At 35.8% G+C, this 22,197-nt stretch overlaps 2 protein-coding genes and 1 long non-coding RNA gene across 6 annotated transcripts in view; 2 read left to right on the forward strand and 1 right to left on the reverse strand.

Annotated features, from left to right (window-relative positions):
• zgc:158766 (uncharacterized protein LOC100009641 homolog) overlaps positions 1 to 4,123 on the forward strand; it is a 66,900-nt gene extending 62,777 nt beyond the window's left edge. For all 4 annotated transcript variants that reach the window (XM_049467970.1, XM_049467972.1, XM_049467971.1 and 1 more), the window contains one exon: positions 3,651 to 4,123. In XM_049467970.1, the coding sequence (XP_049323927.1) occupies positions 3,651 to 3,696 (46 nt within the window). In that variant the 3' untranslated portion in view covers positions 3,697 to 4,123. The remainder of the gene's footprint in view (positions 1 to 3,650) is intronic.
• Positions 4,124 to 7,416: 3,293 nt separating this feature from the next.
• On the reverse strand, positions 7,417 to 21,808 carry si:ch211-269k10.4 (uncharacterized protein LOC100150242 homolog). The gene is made up of 6 exons (XM_049468256.1): positions 21,571 to 21,808; positions 17,212 to 17,393; positions 12,538 to 12,657; positions 10,626 to 10,682; positions 10,447 to 10,548; positions 7,417 to 8,542 (listed from the first exon to the last, which is right to left on the reverse strand). The coding sequence occupies exons 2-6, from the start codon at positions 17,371 to 17,373 to the stop codon at positions 8,414 to 8,416; spliced, it is 570 nt and encodes a 189-aa protein (XP_049324213.1). The 5' UTR covers positions 17,374 to 17,393; positions 21,571 to 21,808; the 3' UTR covers positions 7,417 to 8,413.
• LOC125784522 (uncharacterized) overlaps positions 10,784 to 22,197 on the forward strand; it is a 76,421-nt gene continuing 65,007 nt past the window's right edge. Inside the window, exon 1 of the long non-coding RNA XR_007427310.1 lies at positions 10,784 to 10,899. This is a non-coding gene — a long non-coding RNA (uncharacterized LOC125784522). The remainder of the gene's footprint in view (positions 10,900 to 22,197) is intronic.

The following is a 22,197-nucleotide window of genomic DNA, read 5'->3' on the forward strand; positions in this document are numbered from 1 at the left end:
TCTGGCTGACCCACATGGAAACAACAGCTTTAGCTTTTAGCTCTTTAGATTAACATGATTAAGGACTGAGTATCAGTTTCAGCAGAGAAGAGAATTAGAATTAGAGTTAATCTGTTAGTCAGGTGAAGAACTGCAGTAATAAAGATTATCATTAATAAGATAAAAATAAATAAAGCACTGCAGCTACTGGACGACTAAACTACTGAACTGTATCAAACTTGAAGCTAGTGTAAAATGATCTAAATCTCAGACTAGAGCTCAGCCAGCTTGAGAATGGCTTTATTTTAAACACCAATATCCAACATCCATGGTCAGTCAGGCACAGCATCATTTAGATTCCTTTTATAGCTATGAAAGCGTGCTATTAGCATCACGCTAAAACCTCTGTTTAACCCTTGTCTGGTGTTCGGGTCTGTGGGACCCATTTTCATTTTTCATCAAATGATACTAAAAAAATATTTTTTCTAACTCAAACTCATTGGCATTGGCTCATTTTTTTGTGAAAAACATATATCAAAACACATTTTCCATAAACACACACTGTACACCCACCCCCCCCACCCTACACACACACACACATACACACATTTATATTACATACAGTATGTTTGGCCAAGGGCTAATAAACATTGCTTCATTTGTAAATTTGAAACTAAACAAATGTTCTACTCATATCTTGAGTTTAATTCATTCTCTTTTACATTTTATTAAAAAACTAATAAAAAAAAGAGTAGCACTTTTTAAAAGAAATGTAACATAAGAAAGGTAAAGGGCAGTTACAGCAGTAGCTCTTCAGTTCTGTGACAGGAACTGTGCTGGTGAAGCGAGCACACACTAACCTCACATCTCCACTGTGCTGCTTTAGACTGTGAGAACAGCAGGGTTGTGTTTCTCAGTGTTTGTGTGTTTTGTTGTCGTGTTCGAGTCTTTCTCATCTCTGTGGAGGAATTTAGTTTCGCTCTTCTTTACAGAATTACAGTTTTAATTCAGACACATTGGAGGATTTTCCAGCATAAAAGTCCTGTTTAAGATCATCTACAGCATCTCAATCAATCAGACTTTATCTAGATCACTCCTCCAAAACCTTCATTTAGTTTATTTTATTTAATCTATTCATTGGTGGACTTTAGAGGTTTGTGTGCTTTGGGTCATTGTCCTGCTGGAGAACCCAAGTAAAGTACTACTGAGCTTGAGGTCAGTAAGGAACAGATGGCGGGATTCTGATTCTCCTTCAGGATTTTCTGATAAACAGCAGAATTCCTGCTTCCATCAATTACAGCAAGTTAAAGTCCAGCAGCTCCAGATCATCACACTAATCACACTAATCACACACTACCACCACCATGTTTTACTACGTTCAGTATGATTCAGTTCTTTTATTACTGAAATTATGGGTTCGTTTATAGTTTTATTCCAGATGTAACAGATGGACACAGACCTTCCAAAAAGTTCAAAAATAATATTTACCCGAAGTTCTGGAGATCATCAAGATGTTAGTTGGTAAATGTGAGACTCTTTCTTATTATTGAATCATTAACACTGATCTTAACTGAGTTTTTAGAGAGATCCTGCATTTCTGGATTCTTTTTAAGGACCTCCTGGATGAGTTGTTGATGCCCTTTTGGAGTAATTTCTTTAGGTCGGCCGGTCACTCCTGGGAAGGTTCACCAGTGTTCCATTTGTGTTTTCTCCATTAGTGAATAATAGTGAATCACTGTGGTTCTCTGGAGTCTCAAAGCTTTAGAAATGACTTTATATCCTTTTCTGGACTGATAGATGATCAATCTGTTGTTGAATTTCTTCAGATGGGGGTTTAATAATATATTTAATAATAATATGATGCTTTTTGAGATATTTTATCTGCTTCATGTTGTCAGACAGGTTCTATTATATAAGTGATTTCTTGATTCTACAGGTCTGGAATCAGTAATCAGGTCTAGTTGTGATTAGTAGTGAAATAGATCTTACCTTTTCACAAAGTGTGTTTTTCTCCCTTAATAAATGAAATCATGTTATATTTCTTTAATATTAAATATATATTCACACAACTGTATATATATATATATATATATATATATATATATATATATATAAAATGTGTTTGGGTAAAGAGAGCTGTTTCTACATCAGGTCTCTCAGCGTGAGATTTAATAGTGTGATAAATGTGGGTCACGTTGTTTGTGTTTGTGTAACTGGGTGAGAGTTATGGTGTTAATAGCTTTTCTCTCTTTCACACGACATTTTATCCTTTTATCTGCGGAGCGTCTTCATGTTTGGTGCTGTTTCACTTTTATTTATTCACACTTTTATATTTACAGTGGATTATTTTATACAGCAAACCTAAAAAAAATATGTATATTATTAAACTTAATGGACATTTAATCAGAATCCTTATACCTAAATTTTGAGAGTTTACAGTTATAGACTAAATATGAGTGTCTACCTGTAATAAAAACTCTATATAACATTAGAATACTAAACCCAAATAAACATTAATAAAGTCAGTGATCAGTGAGAGTATCTACCTGTTAAAAACACTCTATATAACATTAGAATACTAAACCCAAATAAATACTAATAAAGAATAAATTCAGTGATCAGTGAGAGTGTCTACCTGTATTTAACTCTATATAACATTAGAATACTAAACCCAAATAAACATAAAGAATAAAGTCAGTGATCAGTGAGAGTGTCTACCTGTAATTAACTCTATATAACATTAGAATACTAAACCCAAATAAACATAAAGAATAAAGTCAGTGGTCAGTGAGAGTATCTACCTGTAATTAACTCTATATAACATTAGAATACTAAACCCAAATAAACATAAAGAATAAAGTCAGTGGTCAGTGAGAGTATCTACCTGTAATTAACTCTATATAACATTAGAATACTAAACCCAAATAAACATTAATAAAGTCAGTGATCAGTGAGTGTCTACCTGTAATTAACTCTATATAACATTAGAATACTAAACCCAAATAAACATAAAGAATAAAGTCAGTGGTCAGTGAGAGTGTCTACCTGTAATTAACTCTATATAACATTAGAATACTAAACCCAAATAAACATAAAGAATAAAGTCAGTGGTCAGTGAGAGTATCTACCTGTAATTAACTCTATATAACATTAGAATACTAAACCCAAATAAACATTAATAAAGTCAGTGATCAGTGAGAGTATCTAGCTGTAATTAACTCTATATAACATTAGAATACTAAACCCAAATAAACATAAAGAATAAAGTCAGTGGTCAGTGAGAGTATCTACCTGTAATTAACTCTATATAACATTAGAATACTAAACCCAAATAAACATTAATAAAGTCAGTGATCAGTGAGAGTATCTAGCTGTAATTAACTCTATATAACATTAGAATACTAAACCCAAATAAACGTTAATAAAGTCAGTGATCAGTGAGAGTGTCTACCTGTAATTAACTCTATATAACATTAGAATACTGAACCCAAATAAACGTTAATAAAGTCAGTGATCAGTGAGAGTGTCTACCTGTAATTAACTCTATATAACATTAGAATACTAAACCCAAATAAACGTTAATAAAGTCAGTGATCAGTGACAGTGTCTACCTGTAATTAACTCTATATAACATTAGAATAAAGTCATTAAAAGTCTTTTTGTCTCTGCAGCTCTGAATCCTGCAGCAGTGGTTTCTGGATGCCTCGACTCTTGTGATTATGAAAGCACTGGACCAGCGTGGACGGACCCGCGGTCATTTCTGAGACTGAAACTCTTGTATATATTTATTAAAATGATTATGTTGCAGATGAACTCTGAACTACTGCTCAGTACTGAAGAATGAAGAGTGCTGGTACGCTACGGACTGATCAGCAAGCCAGTCCACTACTGTAAAACTACCAAACCACTTTAAAACACTGTTTTTAATGTTTTTTTATTATTTTATTTTAAAGAAAGTTCAGAAAGCTTCACGGCAGCACAGCAGATCTGACTTTGAACTTTTTGAATTCATGATAAAATAAAAAAAGTTTTGTCTTTGTAAAGAGAAGAGTGAAGATGACTTTACTGTACAGCTGAAAACATTGTTAAATGTAGGATTGTAAACACTAATAAAATCAATTTTTTCCAACAACGTGTGGAATTTGAAGTTAATATTTATGTAACGTTCTTAATTTTGTGTCACATTAAAATATATGTGGCCCTTAAGGTCTCTCTGAGTTGTATATGATGCTTCACATGATGAAACTCTTCCTCTTTGTCTGCAGCAGCTAGTAAAATAAAATATTTAGAAAAATGAGTCGATCAGGAAAAGCACCGTGTCTACATCATCCTGTGAATTAGTATTCATGGCCCCGCCCACCTCGGCTCGGGACCGCCCACAGACAGAGCTAAAGCCAATCAACTACACCGTCTCGTCAGATAGGAGCTAAATAACAGCGCTAGGAACAGCATGCAGTTCATTCCTGTGTTATTTGTGCAAATAACACATCAGTGTTCTATATAAACTTTACCCAGTAATTCAGAGCTGAGGAACAAATGGTTAGAATTAGTCTATGGAGGAACAAAACCAGCCAAGTACTATTTGTACCTATTTATAATAGGTAGGTGTATATTTAGAACAGTTCTGTTTACACTAGTTAAAAGTAAAAAATTACTTCTGGGTTTTGTTTCAACTGCCTGTGGCTCAGCCATCAAAACCCCGATGTGGATTTTTACTGTCTGGATCTGGACTACTCACCTGCATGTGTTTACATAGGTTTAAATAGGATCTCCGGTGGATTTGGCGTTTTTTTACAGAGACTCTAAGACTAGATCAGTATAGGCTGAACTGCACTTAGCAGGGCATTATTACACATGTTGTAAAGTAACATATGACATTGTTAAGACTGTTATTAGTGTAAAAATGTCTTTATTTTAAAACGTTTCTAACTGTTGTCCGTCTAGCTGCTTACTGGTGTCGCATTGCTGTTAGCCAATCAGAGGTGTTATGTTTGCATGTATGAATATTCATGAGCAAGAGCCGATATCTTATAGTTTCTGTTATTGTAAAATATCACAGTATTTAAAGTAAAGAAAAGTAAGATCAAATCAAAATGTATGTAAGAAACTGAAGAACAACATCAACCATAAACAGTTCAACAACTACAGACCTATTTTAGTGATCTATAAGCAATGTGTCTTTGCTATCGTAACAACTGGAAAAGTACACCTTGTGCAACTTAAAATGCACAAAAGGCATGTACTAATTCTCTTAATTAATCATGGGTGTGGTTAATTTTGGGTGTAACTTGAAATAAACCAATCAGAGTGTCACTTGCTCAACATTCCCTTTAAGAGTCAGATGAGCTCTGACTTTGGCAGATTTTTGCTATTTTAACGGTGCAGCTCATATACAGGAACAGCAATGTTATTTTATTTAGTATTCTGTTTATTGTTGATGGAAAAGTTGGGTTTGTGCACTGATGCATGTTCAAGCGTTTCCAAGATAGCGATGAACGTCTGACTGTTTGCGTCTGCATAGGTTGTATTCAGTCAGTGGAGCACTTGTGTTTTATCCGTTGTTAAGATACACAAGCAAAACCCTAGAAATGTACCTGAACACACATCATTTCCAGACCACCACACTCATTAGTGTAGATACATTCAGAAGCTCTGCTGCTATTTAAACAAGGGAGGTAGAATGTGTAAAAATAGACTGTTGGTGGAGTGTAAGGTCAACCCTGTGATTGGTCACCCTGTCTTGTAAAGTCTTATGAATATGAAACATAATCAAAATAATGCACAATCTCTCATTGTGTAAGAGTTTTAAGGGTTAAAGGCAGAGTATTTAGAAGATCTGAGTTGTGAGAATTTCTCTTATATCAGTTCCTCCTTAAAGAACTTCTTCATTCTGCTTCTGGCCACATGCGAACCCGCGGCCTGAGCGGCTCTCAGAACAGAAAGTTCCTGCTGAGTTATAGAGAAAACCATAAAGCAGAAGAAGAAACTTCAACTTCTAGCAATTCAAACTATTAATACATTCAGAAACTCTCCTAACGGCGGAAAACACTCTCAGTTTTGACCAGAGGAGTGAGGTAATGAAGTACACATACATGTAGATTATTTATGATTTACTACAGTAATTATTTTAAATTTTTACACAATTATCTGAACTTTCTACTCCTTACATTTTAATAAAAACAGCCTCGTTACTCCTATTTCATTTCAGCTCGTTTTTATTCAATAAAAGCCCTATCCAGATAAATCTCTCCTTTATCCATATAGAGTGAATCTGATTGTGATTGGATGTAGAGAAGTATAAACATATACCATTCATATATGTCCCAACAATAGACAAACACAGTCTGCTTAAACTAAAACCACACAAAAAATTATATTTGCATGATTTTATTGAACACAACATGTTAACATTCACAGTGAGGGGGGTTAAAAAGTATATGAACGTTTGGATTTAATAACTGGTTGATCCTCCTTTGGCGGCAAAAACCTCAACCAAACGTTTCCTGTAGCTGCAGATCAGACCTGCAGAACAGTCAGGAGGAATTTTGGATCATTCCTCTTCACTAAACTGTTTCAGTTCAGCTATAATATTATGGGATATCTGGTGTGAATTGATCGCTCTCTTGAGGTCATGATGCCACAGCATCCCAATTGGGTTCAGGAGGTCAGGACTCTCCAGAAGACCCAGTATTTATTTATTTTCTTCTGTTGAAGTCGTTCGGTTGTTGATTTACTTATATGTTTATGTTTTGGGTCGTTGTCCTGTTGCATCATCCATCCTCTGTTGAGTTTTCTTGCAAAATGTCTTAGTTAACTTGGGAATTCTGCCAAAGATTTCTGTACCAGAGATTTCTGTAAGTCTTCAGCTGACTCTAGGTTTCTTCCTCACCTCATTGATCATTCTGCGCTGTGCTCTTACAGTCATCTTTACGGGACTGTACCACGGCTAGTGAGAGTAGCAACAGTGCTGAACTTTCTCCATTTGTAGAGCGTCTGTCTTACTGTGGACACATGAACATCAAGGCTTTTAGAGATACTTTTGTAACCCTTTCCAGCGTCATGCAAGTCATCAACAACAAACTCAAAACTGCTGTGTGTTTTTATAGGGCAGGGCAGCTTTAACCAACACATCCAATCTCATCACATCCTGCCTCCAATTAGCTCTTAGAAAAGGAAAAGTCATTAGCCTAGGGGTTCACATACTTTTTCCCCCCACTGTAAATATTAACATGTTGTGTTTAATAAAACCATGCAAATATATATATATATATTGTAGTGTGGTATTAGTTTAATCAGACTGTGTTTGTCTATTGTTGTGACGTAGATGAAGATCAGAACACATTTAATTACCAATTTATGCAGAAATCCAAGTTTAATCCCAAAGGGTTCACATACTGTCAGGTGAGGGTGCAGGGAGGACGCGGAGGCGGACGCAAATGCAAACAAAAAGGGATTTATTAAAGAAAACAAATACAAAATACACATGGAATAAACTGAAAACAGGACTGAGGAAACCGGGGAACACATAGAGCCCTGACAGACGATAAACGTACAAGGATCGACACCGGGGAAATGGAACACAGACCTTAAATAGAGGTGCACACACACAGGAAACAGGAAACACCTGGGACGAAGGGGCGGAGCTACAAATGAACACAGGTGAGTGGAAAAACACTGGGAAGGAAACACAGAGGAGCCGGGTCACATGAGAACATACAGACAAGAGAACAGACAGGACATGACACATACTTTTTCTTGCAACTGTATATTCAGTAAAACTGTAACCAACACCAGGACCAGGAGAGACACACTCTGACAGAGTTCACACAGTTTATTATTAACAAAAAGATTATATATATATATATATATATATATATATATATATATATATAAGGATAGTCAAAAGTGGGCGGGGTCAGCAACCAAAGGGCACCAAACTTAAAATCAACATACCAACAATCAAACAACAAGAAACAAGAAACAGGGCAATTCAAGAAAGAGTAAATGATAAACGATAATCGAGTTAAAAAATAACAGAAGAGAAATGCGTCAACTAGCAAACCTAGATTCAATACTCGAGACTAAGCAAACAGAGGGGTATTTATACTAAAAACTCCAGGTGGTAATCAATAGCCTGGTGAACCAGAACGCCGGGGAGTCACGTGACTTGATGAGACATTGTAGTTCATAGAGTGAGAATGCTGGGAAAAGGAGTCTCTGAGCGCATTAGAGCCCTGGTCAGTCAGGGCCGACAAAAACGCATTAATTGTGAGAAAAACTAAGGGGTTAAAGCTGTTTCCATGGTACCAGGAAGGTGGTATCAATGTTATGGCTGATTGTTAACGATATAAACTCAATAAACATGTAAGAATATCTATAGAAATCCTTGGCATCCAGTCTGGTGTTTTTTTAACGGAGGTGGTCCAGGTTGAGGTTATTCCCGGTGAGCTCCAGAGGAGGCGCTGTTTTTCTCCAGGTTGAGTTTCTCCATGCGTATGAAGATGATCAGAATGATGGAGACCAGCATGTCCAACACCGTCACACACAGCACCACCACCTCCACCTGTATAATACATACATATACGCTTTATAAGACCATGAAGTTTAAACAAACTACACACAGTTACATCTCTCAAAACTGAAAATTAGAAATAATCCAATTATATCAATGTTTGTAATGTGTCTATTCTGTGGTACACTGTTTAAAAATATGAGTTTCTTAAGGAACCTTTAGGGGTTCTTCCATTTAAAACTGTTGGGGGAACTCTTTAAGATGCTTTGAGAAATCTTTGGAAAACATTTTTCCTGAAGTTTTCTCAAGAAACCTTAATTAGCAGAGTCTGGTAGAGATGAGCTGCTCTCTAGTATCAACAACATCCTTATTCTCCTGCAGTCCCCCTCACTTTTTACCATTTACACACTGTAAACAATTCATGTATTTTGTACGGTGGCCGAGAAAGCCCAACGCAGTGCAAATAGAAAAGAGCTGCAAAAGCACAAAACACATCCATCAAAATTACAACACTGGCGCAGCAAATAGAAAAACGCGCTGCAAATACAACCACAACACAACGGAATTTTCCCGGGGGACCTTAAAAGATGCTGTACCAGCTGTGTACAAAGGACAATAAGTGGCAAACAAGCTTCTGAAAAGTAAGTTATGTTTATTACCTGTGATTACCACGGTTGTGTGCATATTATTAAAAGTTCTGCTTCACAAAACGCCTTGTTTGCCACTTATTGTCCTTTGTACACATAGTGAAGTCCGAGACGTTACTGAAGACGCAGCTTAGCTGGTACAGCATCTTTTAAGATCTTTTAAAATTCTGTTGTGTTGTGGTTGTAGTTGCAGCGCGTTTTTCTATTTGCTGCGCCGGTGTTGTAATTTTGATGGATGTGTTTTGTGCTTTTGCAGCGCTTTTCAGTTTGCACTGCGTTGGGCTTTCTCGGCCACCGTAATTTTGCACAGTTAAAGTCTGTTTAACCATTTTCTCTTGTAAAACTGTAGAACGCAGTGCATCTTGGGATGCCCTAACAGACAGCCCTTCTGTCTGTTAGGATCAAATTAAAGTCTCCAGACTACATTGCCCAGAATGCACCACACACTGACATCAAATCCATTCCCAATCCCATGACACTGCACACCACAACACCTTCAGGAAGCAGATCACCTGAATTTTAAACACCTGTGTTAGGCCCTATTTAAGCAGTTCTACCTGCTTTTCATCTGTGGTATGTTATCTTCTTTTTGCAGCTGTTTACCAGATATGATCTTGCTTTATCTGACCATCCCTTTGTCTTGTAGTATATTTATTAAAGTATACTGTATTTTTTGCACTATAAGACACAGTGGACAACAAGGCACATTTTAAGCGACACTAGTAAGGAACAGGGGTGTCACCATGTTTCTGTCAAGTCGTCATTGTAACTGTTAAGTTACGCTAAATTAAGTAAACAAAACTTTTTCAAACAAGTTAAACGAGTGCTGGATGTTAATCTACACAGATTTCTCTTCTGAAAACTAAAAGTTTGGGTGAGTAAAGTGCTGCTGTTTATTTACAGTAAGCTTAGTAGAGTCACGCAGACACAAGGAGGCAGAAGCCATTGTAAAAAAGATTTTATTGGTTAAAACCACTGTCAGCAACTAAAAAACTTTTCAGTTTCCGTTGCTGTTTTTATTTTAGCTAATTTATAAAATATATGCTTTTATTTTACAATAACTGTAATGTATATTTCCTGATTAAATATTATGTAATTACATGCACTTATTGTCACCCCTTCTCTAAAAAGTTACCACACAGTTACCGCACACCACTGATTGATTTAAAGTTTATTCAATGTTAAAATGTCCGCGGTGATTTTGACACCATGAGGTAAGTTCATTTTGCATTAAGCATCACTAATATCAGTTATAATGAGATGAAGTTATGAGGTTTTAATGCAGTGATGAGTTTTACTCCACGCTACCTTTAAGCGCAGGTCCTCCTGATTCTTGGCTAAATCCACACACAGCAGCACGACCCCGACTGCAGCCACCACTAAACACAGTATGTTGGAGTGGAAGCAGATCTGCAGAAACAGGAAACAGATCAGTGTGCTTCCTCACGTTCACCATTATTCACTTTAAACACAGTTAATAGTGAGACCTGCAGCAGGCCGGGGTGTTTATACAGCAGGTTCGACAGAAACCCAGCAACCAGAAACTGCAGAACACAAGAACACAGAGAGAGAAGATCAGTCAGACATCAGTATAATCACTTTAATACAGAAAATTACTCATCTCTGCTGGATTTTCTCAGTCAGTTTATGAGGCTTTCAGTTAACAGCTGTGCTGCTGAACTCATCAAGAGTTAATTACTTGAATTTCTTGTCTCTTAATAAAGTGTTTGAGAGCATCAGTTAAAGTAAAGTAGTGAAGAGGTAGAGTTACAGGTATACAGTGAATAGTGAATATTTGAATAATGTTCTAATCCAGATTATGAGAACTGCTCAACTACAAAATTAAAGAAAATAATACTTTAAAAGTCTCATTCAATTGTTTTTCATTCGTTTTATAATGTATCTAGTTGTGTTTCTAGTATGAATTCATGCCATTTGAGCTGTTTTTGTGAAAAAAGTGCTCCGGTGATTCAGTATAACACTGCTTTAATCTGGTGGAGAAGTGGGCGGGGAGAAAAAATAGGATTTCAGCTCTTGCTCATGAATATTAAAGCTGCTTTGTAACAACTTTTCTTGTAAGAAGCACTATATAAATAAAATTTATTTGAATTGAATTGAATTGAATTTTCATATGTGCAAACATATCGTCTCTGATTGGCTAACAGAACTGTGGGGCAGCGAGACGAATAACAGTTAGAAACTTTTTAATTTATTTTTTATTTTTTACACTAATAACACTCTTTGCTATGTTATATGTTACTTTATAACATGTGTAATAATGTCCTGCTAAGAGCAGTTCAGACACTGAACTAGAGTCTTAGAGTCTCTGTAAAACACCAAATCCACCGGAGATCCTATTTAAACCTGTAGATACTTACACACATAGGTGAGTAGGTCCAGATCCAGAAAGTAAAAATCCACCCCAGGTTTGTTTTGTTGGCTGAGCCTCAGCAGAGCCGCCCAGGCAGTTGGAACAAAACCCTGGGGTGGATTTTTACTTTTAACTAGTGTAAACAGAACTGTTCTAAACATACATTTATCTATCTCAATTGAACTTGGCTGTTGGGGTTTTTCCTCCATAGACTAATTCTAACCATTTGTTTCTTAGCTCTGAAGTACTGGGTAAAGTATATACAGAACACTGACGTGTTATTCACACAAATAACACAGGAATGAACTGCATGCTGTTTCTAGCGCTGGTATTAAGCTCCTATCTGACGAGACGGAGTCGCTGCCCGGCTTCAGCTCTGTCCCGAGCTGAGGTGGGCGGGGCCATGATTACTAATTCACGGGTTGACGTAGACACGGTGCTTTTTCTGATTGACTCGTTTTTCTCAATATTTTCTTGTACTAACACGAAAAAGAAAATGTTTAGAGGAAGGAGACCTTTAATAAATGAAAGTCAGTCAGTCCAATACATTTCAAGAACAGATTCTTAAATGCATTGAAAAAAAACATTAAATTATTATGTTGTAATGATGAAACTGGCACTCATCAGGACTGCCCCAGGAAAGGAAGAATAAGAGTTTTCTTTGTTGTACAGGATACGTTCATCAGAGTTACCAGCCTCAGAAACCTTGAGTTTCTTCCTATTTAGCTTTTTAGCTAGTTAACTTTTTATCTTTCAAGCATAGGGGGTTTATTCTGTTTTTGTTTATTTTCTTTCTAAAACTAAACTAATTAAGTCATTACAAATATCTTTAATCGACCTCACATTTTAGGGCAATCAGGTTCAAACAAAACACAAAAAAACATTGTTAAGAGTCTGAATATTCTTATTAACTATACACACTTTTATACCCATATTTAGCTTATGAATTTAAAACAAGTTTTCCCTTAATATTAAAGCAGCAGAATTTCTAAATAAAGGTTGTGAATGTTTTTATCAGATGTTTTTACCATGATTCCAGTCAGGATTGGAACCCTGAAGAGCGTGAGGAGCAGTTCCTCCATCCCAAACGCCACCGCGAAAACCACGCCCAGTCCAAAACTCAGTATACCACTGGTGATCTGCACAGACTGATACAGAGTATATACATTACAGTGTAACACCAGATCTGATCACACACTGATTATTCTGAAAACATACAGATTTCGCTGGAGTAACTGTCTCTAATTCCAATCATTTTCATTCTGAAATTCTAAAAAAACTATTTGCCCTTTAAACAGCTCATTGCTAAGGTTAGCTAGCTCATCGCTAAGGTTAACAACTTCCTAGATAGCAAGCATACGTTGGCTCAACGTTGGCTCAACGTCATTGTTTACGTTGGCATGACGTTGGGCAATCACGTTGGTCCAACGTAATTTTGGCCAGTGGGCCTACGTTGGCCTGACGTTGGGTGCCAACCAATATTTTGTGTTGGGACTACGTTGGCCTGACTTTAAATGTCAACCAATAATTGACGTTGGCCTGACGTTGAGTGTTCACCAATATTTGACGTTGGGACTGCGTTGGCCTGACGTTGGGTGCCAACCAATGTTAGATGTTGGGCCTACGTTGGCCTAATGTTGGCTTCTGACCAGTTAACATTAGCAAGACAAGGGCTTTGTACCTTTATATAGTGAAATCTATTTGCCCACAAATTTGTATAACTGAATGTAAAAAGAATGTTATGTATTAAATAACCCCTTTATCAAGAACGTGAAATAACCAACAATAAATGATTGCTAAAATAATGTAATCAATGTATTTTGAAGGGAAAATAAAAACATGTATGTGATACATAACTAACATTAATATAAAAAAAAAAACAGTGGACACTGAAAGAGAAAAAGAAGACAGAATGGAGCATGGCAAACTGCTGTAGTGTGTGTGTGTTCGCTGCTCTATAAAAAATGTGAGTGTGTTTGCGTTCTGTGCCCTATGTGTCTGTCTGTGCGCACACAGTAACTTGCCATGTTCCAGCCATGCTCCAATATTCGTGTGTGAGACTTGGGCTGGTTGGGAATAAGCTAAAGACCAACGTGGAGCTGACGTTGGAAAAACGTTGGCATTTTGACGCCGACCTCCTCTCCTTAACGACCTTTAGCCAACGTTCTAGAAATAAACACAGACCAACGTTGGTCTGACGTGGAATTTCGGCGGCCAACATACTTCTATAACATTCCTTTAATTTCAGAATGTACAATTAAGTATTTTGTAAAAAAAAAAAACAAGTAAAATTTACTTGTAATTTCCATTTATACAGCAAACTGTTTTTATGCAGTAAATATGCTAGCAACATGGCTATTATAAAACACGGGTTCAAGTCGCTACCCGAGAAAGGTGCAGCGTTCTGTACGACCGCGCACACACCTACCCAAAAAAATGCGCGCACCAGTTTTGGACCAGGACTGGACCACAGCAGGCTGCTGTGTGTGTGTGTGTGTGTGTGTGTGTGTGTGTGTGTGTGTGTGTTCGCTGCTCTAATAGAAAAGTGAGTGTGTTTGTATTCTGTGCCCTGTGTGTCTATCTGTGGGTTTTTGTTTGTTTCCCGTGAACGCACACACACGCACAATTGCTGTGCTCCAATATTCGTGTGTGAGACTTGGGCTGGTTGGGAATAAGCTAAAGACGTTGGAAAAGCTGACGTTGGAAAAACGTTGGCATTTAGAAGCCGACCTCCGCTCCTTAACGACCTTCAGCCAACGTTCTAAAAATACTGCCAACCACAGACCAACGCTGGTCTGACGTCGAATTTCGACGTGTGACATAGGCTACATTTGCCAACGTTGGGCCAACGTACTGTTGCTACCTTGGTTGTCGATAAGGTTAGCTAGCTCATTGCAACAGTTAGCTAGCTCATCACTAATGGTAGTTCTCTTCCTGGTAGCATTAGTATTTTAGCTTGCTTGTCACTAAGGTTAGCCAGCTTGTCATTAATGGGTTTTCTCTCCCTGGTAGCATTAGTATTTTAGCTAACTCGTCACTATGGTTAGCTAGCTCATCATTAAGGTTAGCTAGGTCATCGTTAAGTTTAGCTAGCTCGTCACTAACAGTAGTTCTCTCTCTGGTAGCGTTAGTATTTTAGCTAGCTCATCATTAAGGTTAGCTAGGTCATCGCTAAGTTTAGCTAGCTCGTCACTAACAGTAGTTCTCTCTCTGGTAGCATTAGTATTTTAGCTAGGTCATCGCTAAGGTTAGCCAGCTCATCACTAATGGTAATTCTCTCCCCAGAAGAATTTGTATTTTAGCTTGGTTGTCGCTAAGGTTAGCCAGCTTGTCAGTAATGGTAGTTCACACCCTGGTACCATTAGTATTTTAACTAGCTTGTCACTAACGGTTAGCTAGCTTGTTGCTAAGGTTAGCTAGCTCTTTGCTAGCTTCAGTTCACTTCCCGGTAACATTAGTGTTTAATTTATCTCATTACTACAGTTAGCTAGCTCATAGATACCTATAGTTCCCTTCCCAGTAAGTTAGCTAGCTGGATATCTCATCAGTAACTGTAGTTTTCTTCACGGTAGCATTACTATTCATCTAGCTTGTCACTAAGATTAGCAAGCTTCTTGCTACCTTTAGTTCTCTTCCCGTAACATTAGTATTTTCTTGTTGCTACAGTTAGCTAGCTTGTCACAACCTTTAGTTCTCTTCCCAGTAACATTAGTATTTTAGCTAGCTCGTCGCTAAGGTTAGCTAGCTTTTCGCTAAGGATAGCTATCTCCATTGGCGTAGGAACCGGGGGGGATGGGTGGGACATGTCCCACCCAATATTGGAAACAGGTGGATTTGTCCCCCCCAAAAATTATATCGTTTCGCTCAGATCTGCTGTACTATTAATGAGGAGACAGACCGGACCAATCACGGAGCCGGTTCAGGTATTAAGTCCCGCCTCTCAGCACAAACAGCTTGCTGGTTTTGCGGCCGCGGTGTGCTAGTGGGGGAAGCCCCGCCCCCTCGCTGTGAGATTTAGCAGCGGGATCGGGCTGCAGCAGCTTCAGCTGATTTTAAAACAGATATGGATATACGGGGATTTTACTAAAAGAAAGGTAACGATAGGCTAACCACATAAACTGTGATGATATGTTTCTGATAGCTGGTTAAAAATACACGTCTCTGAATCAGCACACAGTTTAAACCCACTGTGATTAATAAACTGCAGCTGTGTGAGTGAGTTAGCTTAACTTTGGAATTAGATAGATTGGAAGTCAATGTTAAAGAAAAAATAAACTATATACGTAATGTTCAACTTGCCCTGTACCTGATCAGCTAATTACTGTTTCATTTTTAAACTGTCTTTATTAATTTAGGATTACAGGATTTACTGTGAGCAATAATGAACGAAAATTAATTTAGCTAACTAGTTATCTAGAAGCTGCATGTAGTGGATAGCCAGAATTTAGTACAGTACTTTATGTTTGTAGTTTAAAGCAGTTTCTTAACCCTGATCACTGCCCCAAAATCAGCTAATAAACAGTCATTTACAGAGTTTACTGAGTTTAATCATGTATATCCAGCAGTGTATTAGACACATCATACCACCACTTACTTTATTAAATGTCTTTAAAGCAGAGAAAGCTCTAGAATATGTAGAACAGTGTTAATATTCAGTAGAATATGTAAGAACAGGTTTCACAGTAAGGCCACATGTCCTGACGTTTATAATTAAAATCTTTATGAAACGTAAAGTTACATTCTTTTACATAAAAGGACACCAATCTTTAGAAGAGCTCTTAATAGAAAAATAAAAGTGTAGGATTTTTTTTAAAGAGTGGAGAAAATGTAAATATACAACAGAATTGACATGCCAATACATGATTATAATAATAATAATAATAATAATAATAATAATAATAATAATAACCAAATCTGTCATATTATTTTAAATATTAGGTGATAACTGATCAGTTTTGTCATATGTATATGTATTTGCATACTTTTTTCTTACAACAGTAAATGTAACATGTTTAGGTTGTAAAATCACCTTGTTAACTAATAAAAAACAAAATACAGAAAAAAAATATTATTTGTGAGTAAAAGTAATTTCCACAAATGTTGTTCTAAGAAACTATAGAGTGGGCTTGGGTTCATATTGGCAAATGTGTCCCCCCCCCAATATCAAACCTGCTCCTACGCCCTTGGCTATCTCATCACTAACTGTAGTTTTCTCCATGGTGCTAGCTTTTCACTAAGATTAGCTAGCTTGTCACTACCTTTAGTTCTCTTCCCAGTAACATTAGTATTGTAGTTAGCTTGTCACTAAGGTTAACTATCTCATCACTAACTCTAGTTTTCTCCACGGTAGCATTAGTATTTTAGCTAGCTTGTCGCTAAGATTAGCAAGCTTGTCACTAATGGTTGTTCTCTTCCCGGTAACACTAATATTTTATGCTAGCTCATTGCTACGCTAACCTTAATCTTAATCGTGGTCCCCGAGGTCACAATGATTCACACAAACGCATAGTTTAAATGGTGAAAAGAGGACATTATACTTCACATCGGACTGTTTAAAATGAAAACTGAGTTGAAAAAGGACTAACTGGGTCTGTTTGAAAGAGTTTAGAATATTAAAAGCAGCCGTGATTCCGTATTGAAGGTTGAATACTATTGATTAATTATTAATGCTTCTGTATTAAAGGATCAGTATGTAATCTTACAGCCCAGGCTGCAGGTTGTTTATCCAGCAGGCGGTGCAGGGCGGGTGGTTTATCAGGTATCAGGGTGGTTGCTTTGTAGTATTTGATGAGCGGCTGATTGTCGGTGGTTGGATGGTGCGGGTTTTCCTCGATGATGTTCATGGCAATACTGGCGCGCGCCATGATGAGACGACACTGTCACACTAAACAAACAAACAAACAAATTACAATTTTACAATTAATTAACATGTTATTAAAATGTATTTCCTGTAACACAAAACCTGTTAGATACCTTCTTAACTTTCAACCTAAATCAATGTCAATATATTTAATCCCAACTTATTTTGGAGCATTTTTATTGGTTGATTCATGAAGAATTTTTGAAACAATGTGAAGAACAACTGCCAGATTCACATTACACCAAAACATGAAAAACAAAAACACCAAAAATAAAGATACACGTTTTCGTGAATAACCACAACAATTTTTAAAAAAGATATGTACTTTGTTGTTTTATATTTTTGCCAAAATGAAACATACTAGTTATAAGTATAAGTAAAAAAAAAATAATAATATTAATATATTTAGATTTCTAATTGAATATGTAAATAAATACACTATTATATTTTAGTAAATCTTAATGGATTCAAATAATTAAATGTAGCTGGTTTAATTGTTCTGTGTAACGTTTAGCAGTTTCAATTTCTGACCGTATCGAGCTAAATTCAAAAATAGGAAAGTGGATATAAAATATGTAATCCTTTTTAATTCAGTAAAGTGAAAAAAATGGGTTTTAATCCAATTTTTAAATTATGTAGTTTTTTATTTCAGCCTTTTACAAACATTTCAAGAAAAATTTAAAGTTGAATCTTCTCTCCATTTTAAATTTTGCATATTTTTGTATCTTGTACAACAAATCTTATGTTATAATCCAACTTGCAATATGCTAAAATGGAAAATTAGAAAATAAAGAAAATATAATATAAATACGATTGTGAGGGGCAGAGAAATATAATTATAAATAAAAAAATAAAATTGGGAAAATGTATGAAAAAAAATTACATCTCTACATCTCAATTTTACATTCCTATTTTAGCATTTAGACCTAAACATATAAAACACATAAAATATAACGTAGTCAGAATTTAGCAGCCGCTGTGAAATTTATCAGCGTCTGAGATTTTTAACATCTTTAAATACGAGCGCGATTCATGTTACAAACATCACTACATGTGAAGAAAGATCAGCTGCTGTTTCCAACAGTAAATAACAATTCTAGAATAAAAACTTTGGTTTAAAAATATAAAAATCAGGAGGAAATTTGTTTATAAAAATTGTGAAATCAAATAAGCATCGACCCAAATTAAAATATATCATTACTGTTACAAAAAAAACACAAAAAGAATTTTCATACGTCCATTTTCCACATTTCACCATAAATAATCTAAATGACACCAAATTCAGAATAAAAGGCCAAAAAATCACTTTTAATGGCAAAACCATAAATTTTAACATTTAACTTAATTTAAATCATTATAAAAAGACTAATACAAATGCTTCAAAATTACTTAGAATAACATCGCTTTAAAGTGGCGTTCATTAATAGATAGATAGATAGATAGATAGATAGATAGATAGATAGATAGATAGATAGATAGATAGATAGATATCCGACTGTGAGGGGCAGAGATGAAAAAAACAAAATTACTTTAATTTATTTGCATTAAAGCCTCAAACAGTCAGAAAATGAATTACTGAAATGAAAGAAAATTAAACTGATTTAAACTGATTTTCATCAATAGCTAAGATGACTTTTAAATTTGTGATTAGAATGAAAGTTACGTAGATAAAACATAGTAATGACAAAGGTGCAAATATAAATGTAAGAATATACTACTAGTATACAGAGATATTAATGATAATATAAGAAGAAAAAATACATAAGAATATGTACCACACACACACACACACACACACACATATATTAATAATATATGAATATATAAGTTGTTGCTGTGCAATGAAAAACAATTATCGAGAGAAAATCTTAATAGAGAGAAAAAAAACTTTGTTAAAAGCGTTTAATTCAGGTCATTTTAAAGTATTTCTATTGGTCCGAAATGAACAAAGCATGTTTTAGCTTTTAAATGAAAAGTATATATATATATAAGTATGGCAAAACCTCATCTTATATATATATATATATATATGCCACAACTTCCTTTTGTTCTTAAATACAGATCAGATCAGATGCAGCGCGACTTCCGGAGCCTCATTCAAATCCTACACTCAAATCAACAACCAGTTACAATATCTACCTGTAATTACCTCTATAGTTACAAGTATTAAAAGTATGTGAACTCTTTGGGATTATACTTGGATTTCTGCATAAATTGGTCATTAAATGTGTTCTGATCTTCATCTACGTCACAACAATAGACAAACACAGTCTGATTAAACTAATACCACACTACAATATATATATATATATTTGCATGATTTTATTGAACACAACATGTTAATATTCACAGTGAGGGGGGTTAAAAGTGAATCTTTGGATTTAATAACTGGTTGATCCTCCTTTGGCAGCAAAAACCTCAAAAAAATCAACCAATCGTTTCCTGTAGCTGCAGATCAGACCTGCAGAACAGTCAGGAGGAATTCTGGATCATTCCTCTTCACTAAACTGTTTCAGTTCAGCTTTAATATTATGGGATATGTGGTGTGAATCTCTCTCTTGAAGTCATTTTAGAAGGTTGATTTACTTCTAAGTTTTGGGTCGTTGTTCTGTTGCATCATCCATCCTCTGTTGAGCCTCAGTTGTCGGACAGATGGTCTCAAGTTTTCCTGCAAAATTTCTTGGTAAACTTGAGAATTCATGGATTTATTTTTTCGTTGATGACGGAGATCCGTCCAGACCCTGAGACAGCAAAGCAAAGCAGCCCCAAACCATGATGCCCCCTCCACCATGTTTCACAGTTGGGATGAACACAAAATATTTAACATGTTGTGTTCAATAAAACCATGCACACATATATAATGTTTCTGTGGTATTAGCAGACTAGCAGACTGTGTTTGTCTATTGTTGTGACGTAGATGAAGATAAGAACACATTTAATGACCAATCCCAAAAATTTCACATACTTTTTCTTACAAATGTATTTAACATTAGAATACTAAACCCAAGTCAGTGATAACAATAAATATAACAAGTATATTACAATAGAATAAACCTAAAAATAGCAGAAATTGTCATTTTAGTGTTAGTCTAGGTTACAAATGGGAATTTTAGTCTTAGTCTAGGATAGAAATTGGAATTTTAGTCTTAGTCTAGGACAGAAATGGGGCTTTTAGTCTTAGTCTAGGATAGAAATGGGAATTTTAGTCTTAGTCTAGGATAGAAATGGGAATTTTTGTCTTAATTTAGGACAGAAATTGGCATTTTAGTGTTAGTCTAGGTTACAAATGGGGATTTTAGTCTTAGTCTAGGTTATAAATGGGAATTTTAGTGTTAGTCTAGGATAGAAATGGGAATTTTAGTGTTAGTCTAGGATAGAAATTGGAATTTTAGTCTTAGTCTAGGACAGAAATGGGGCTTTTAGTCTTAATCTAGGATAGAAATGGGAATTTTAGTCTTAGTCTAGGATAGAAATGGGAATTTTTGTCTTAATTTAGGACAGAAATTGGCATTTTAGTGTTAGTCTAGGTTACAAATGGGGATTTTAGTCTTAGTCTAGGATAGAAATTGGAATTTTAGTCTTAGTCTAGGTTATAAATGGGAATTTTAGTGTCAGTCTAGGATAGAAATGCGAATTTTAGTGTTAGTCTAGGATAGAAATGGGAATTTTAGTATTAGTCTAGGATAGAAATGGTCATTTTAGTCTTAGTCTAGGATAGAGATGATAATTTTAGTCTTAGTCTAGGATAGAAAGGGGAAAGGTTCGGCTTACATTCTGTACATAAAACTAGTATGTATGTAATTTTTGTTTTAAATTTTTATTATTGTATTAATTTTTAGGAGTTAGTGCAAATAAATAGACTTTTTTTACATTTTTACAGAGCATTTGTATAGAGCAGTTTCAGCCCCAAGTTAAAAGAATGATGCTTCAAAAAAAAAGTCTCTTTCTTAGTAAAAATGTTTGAAAAAAGTTGATAAAATGATTATTAAACCAAGTCACAATTAAATAATTTCATATTTAGACATATTATATATTTTTTACTTTGTTACAAAGATTGTTACACAGTAATTTACATATAAATTGAGCAGAATGTTCTAAAATGAACAGAATATTCATTAAATTAACATTTGTAATAATTTTTATCCAGTTAAAATTAAAAGTTTAAGCGCACATTTTATCGAGAACAGAGCGGCACACTCACCACAGTCAGTTTCCTGTGTGGGGAATTCACATCTGCGCAGCGCGACTGCAGAAACGCTCGGTCCGGCTGCGCGACTGCAGCGATAAAAGGAAGTAACAAAATATTTTATTTTTAAAAAAGAAAAAGAAGAAAAAATATCTTTACTTTTCTTCAGTTCAGCTGAAACACTCAGTAACTCTCACACTAATCCAGAATACAGCACCCAGCCTGTGGATCTGGCCAAGCCCCGCCCACTTCTCACCCACAGCCCCGCCTCTGAGCCAATGAAACTCTGTGCATGATGTGAAAGCAGGTTTTTGGAAGCAAGTTTTTGAGCCAATTTTTACTTTTCTTCTTGTTCATACATAAAAAAAAATCAGTTTTGTAAAGTGTAGTGTAATGGGATGTATAGACTAATACAGACTAGCAGCTCTCCAGCCCAGAGGGTTGTTGAACCCAATTGCAGAACAGTTGATCTCAAAGCAGGTAGACCCAAGAAAAAAGGAAAAAATAAATAAATAATTACACCGCTCCTCACGCGGGATCGAACCCGTGTTGCCAGGGTTGCGTTCCAATACACTACCACTACAACTGCCCCGGTTAGTGAATTAGGACATAGCTGGAAAAAAACTGCCTTAAAAGGAGATA

Source organism: Astyanax mexicanus, chromosome 1, assembly GCF_023375975.1.
Source record: "Astyanax mexicanus isolate ESR-SI-001 chromosome 1, AstMex3_surface, whole genome shotgun sequence".
In the NCBI taxonomy this organism is placed as follows: Eukaryota; Metazoa; Chordata; class Actinopteri; order Characiformes; family Acestrorhamphidae; genus Astyanax; species Astyanax mexicanus.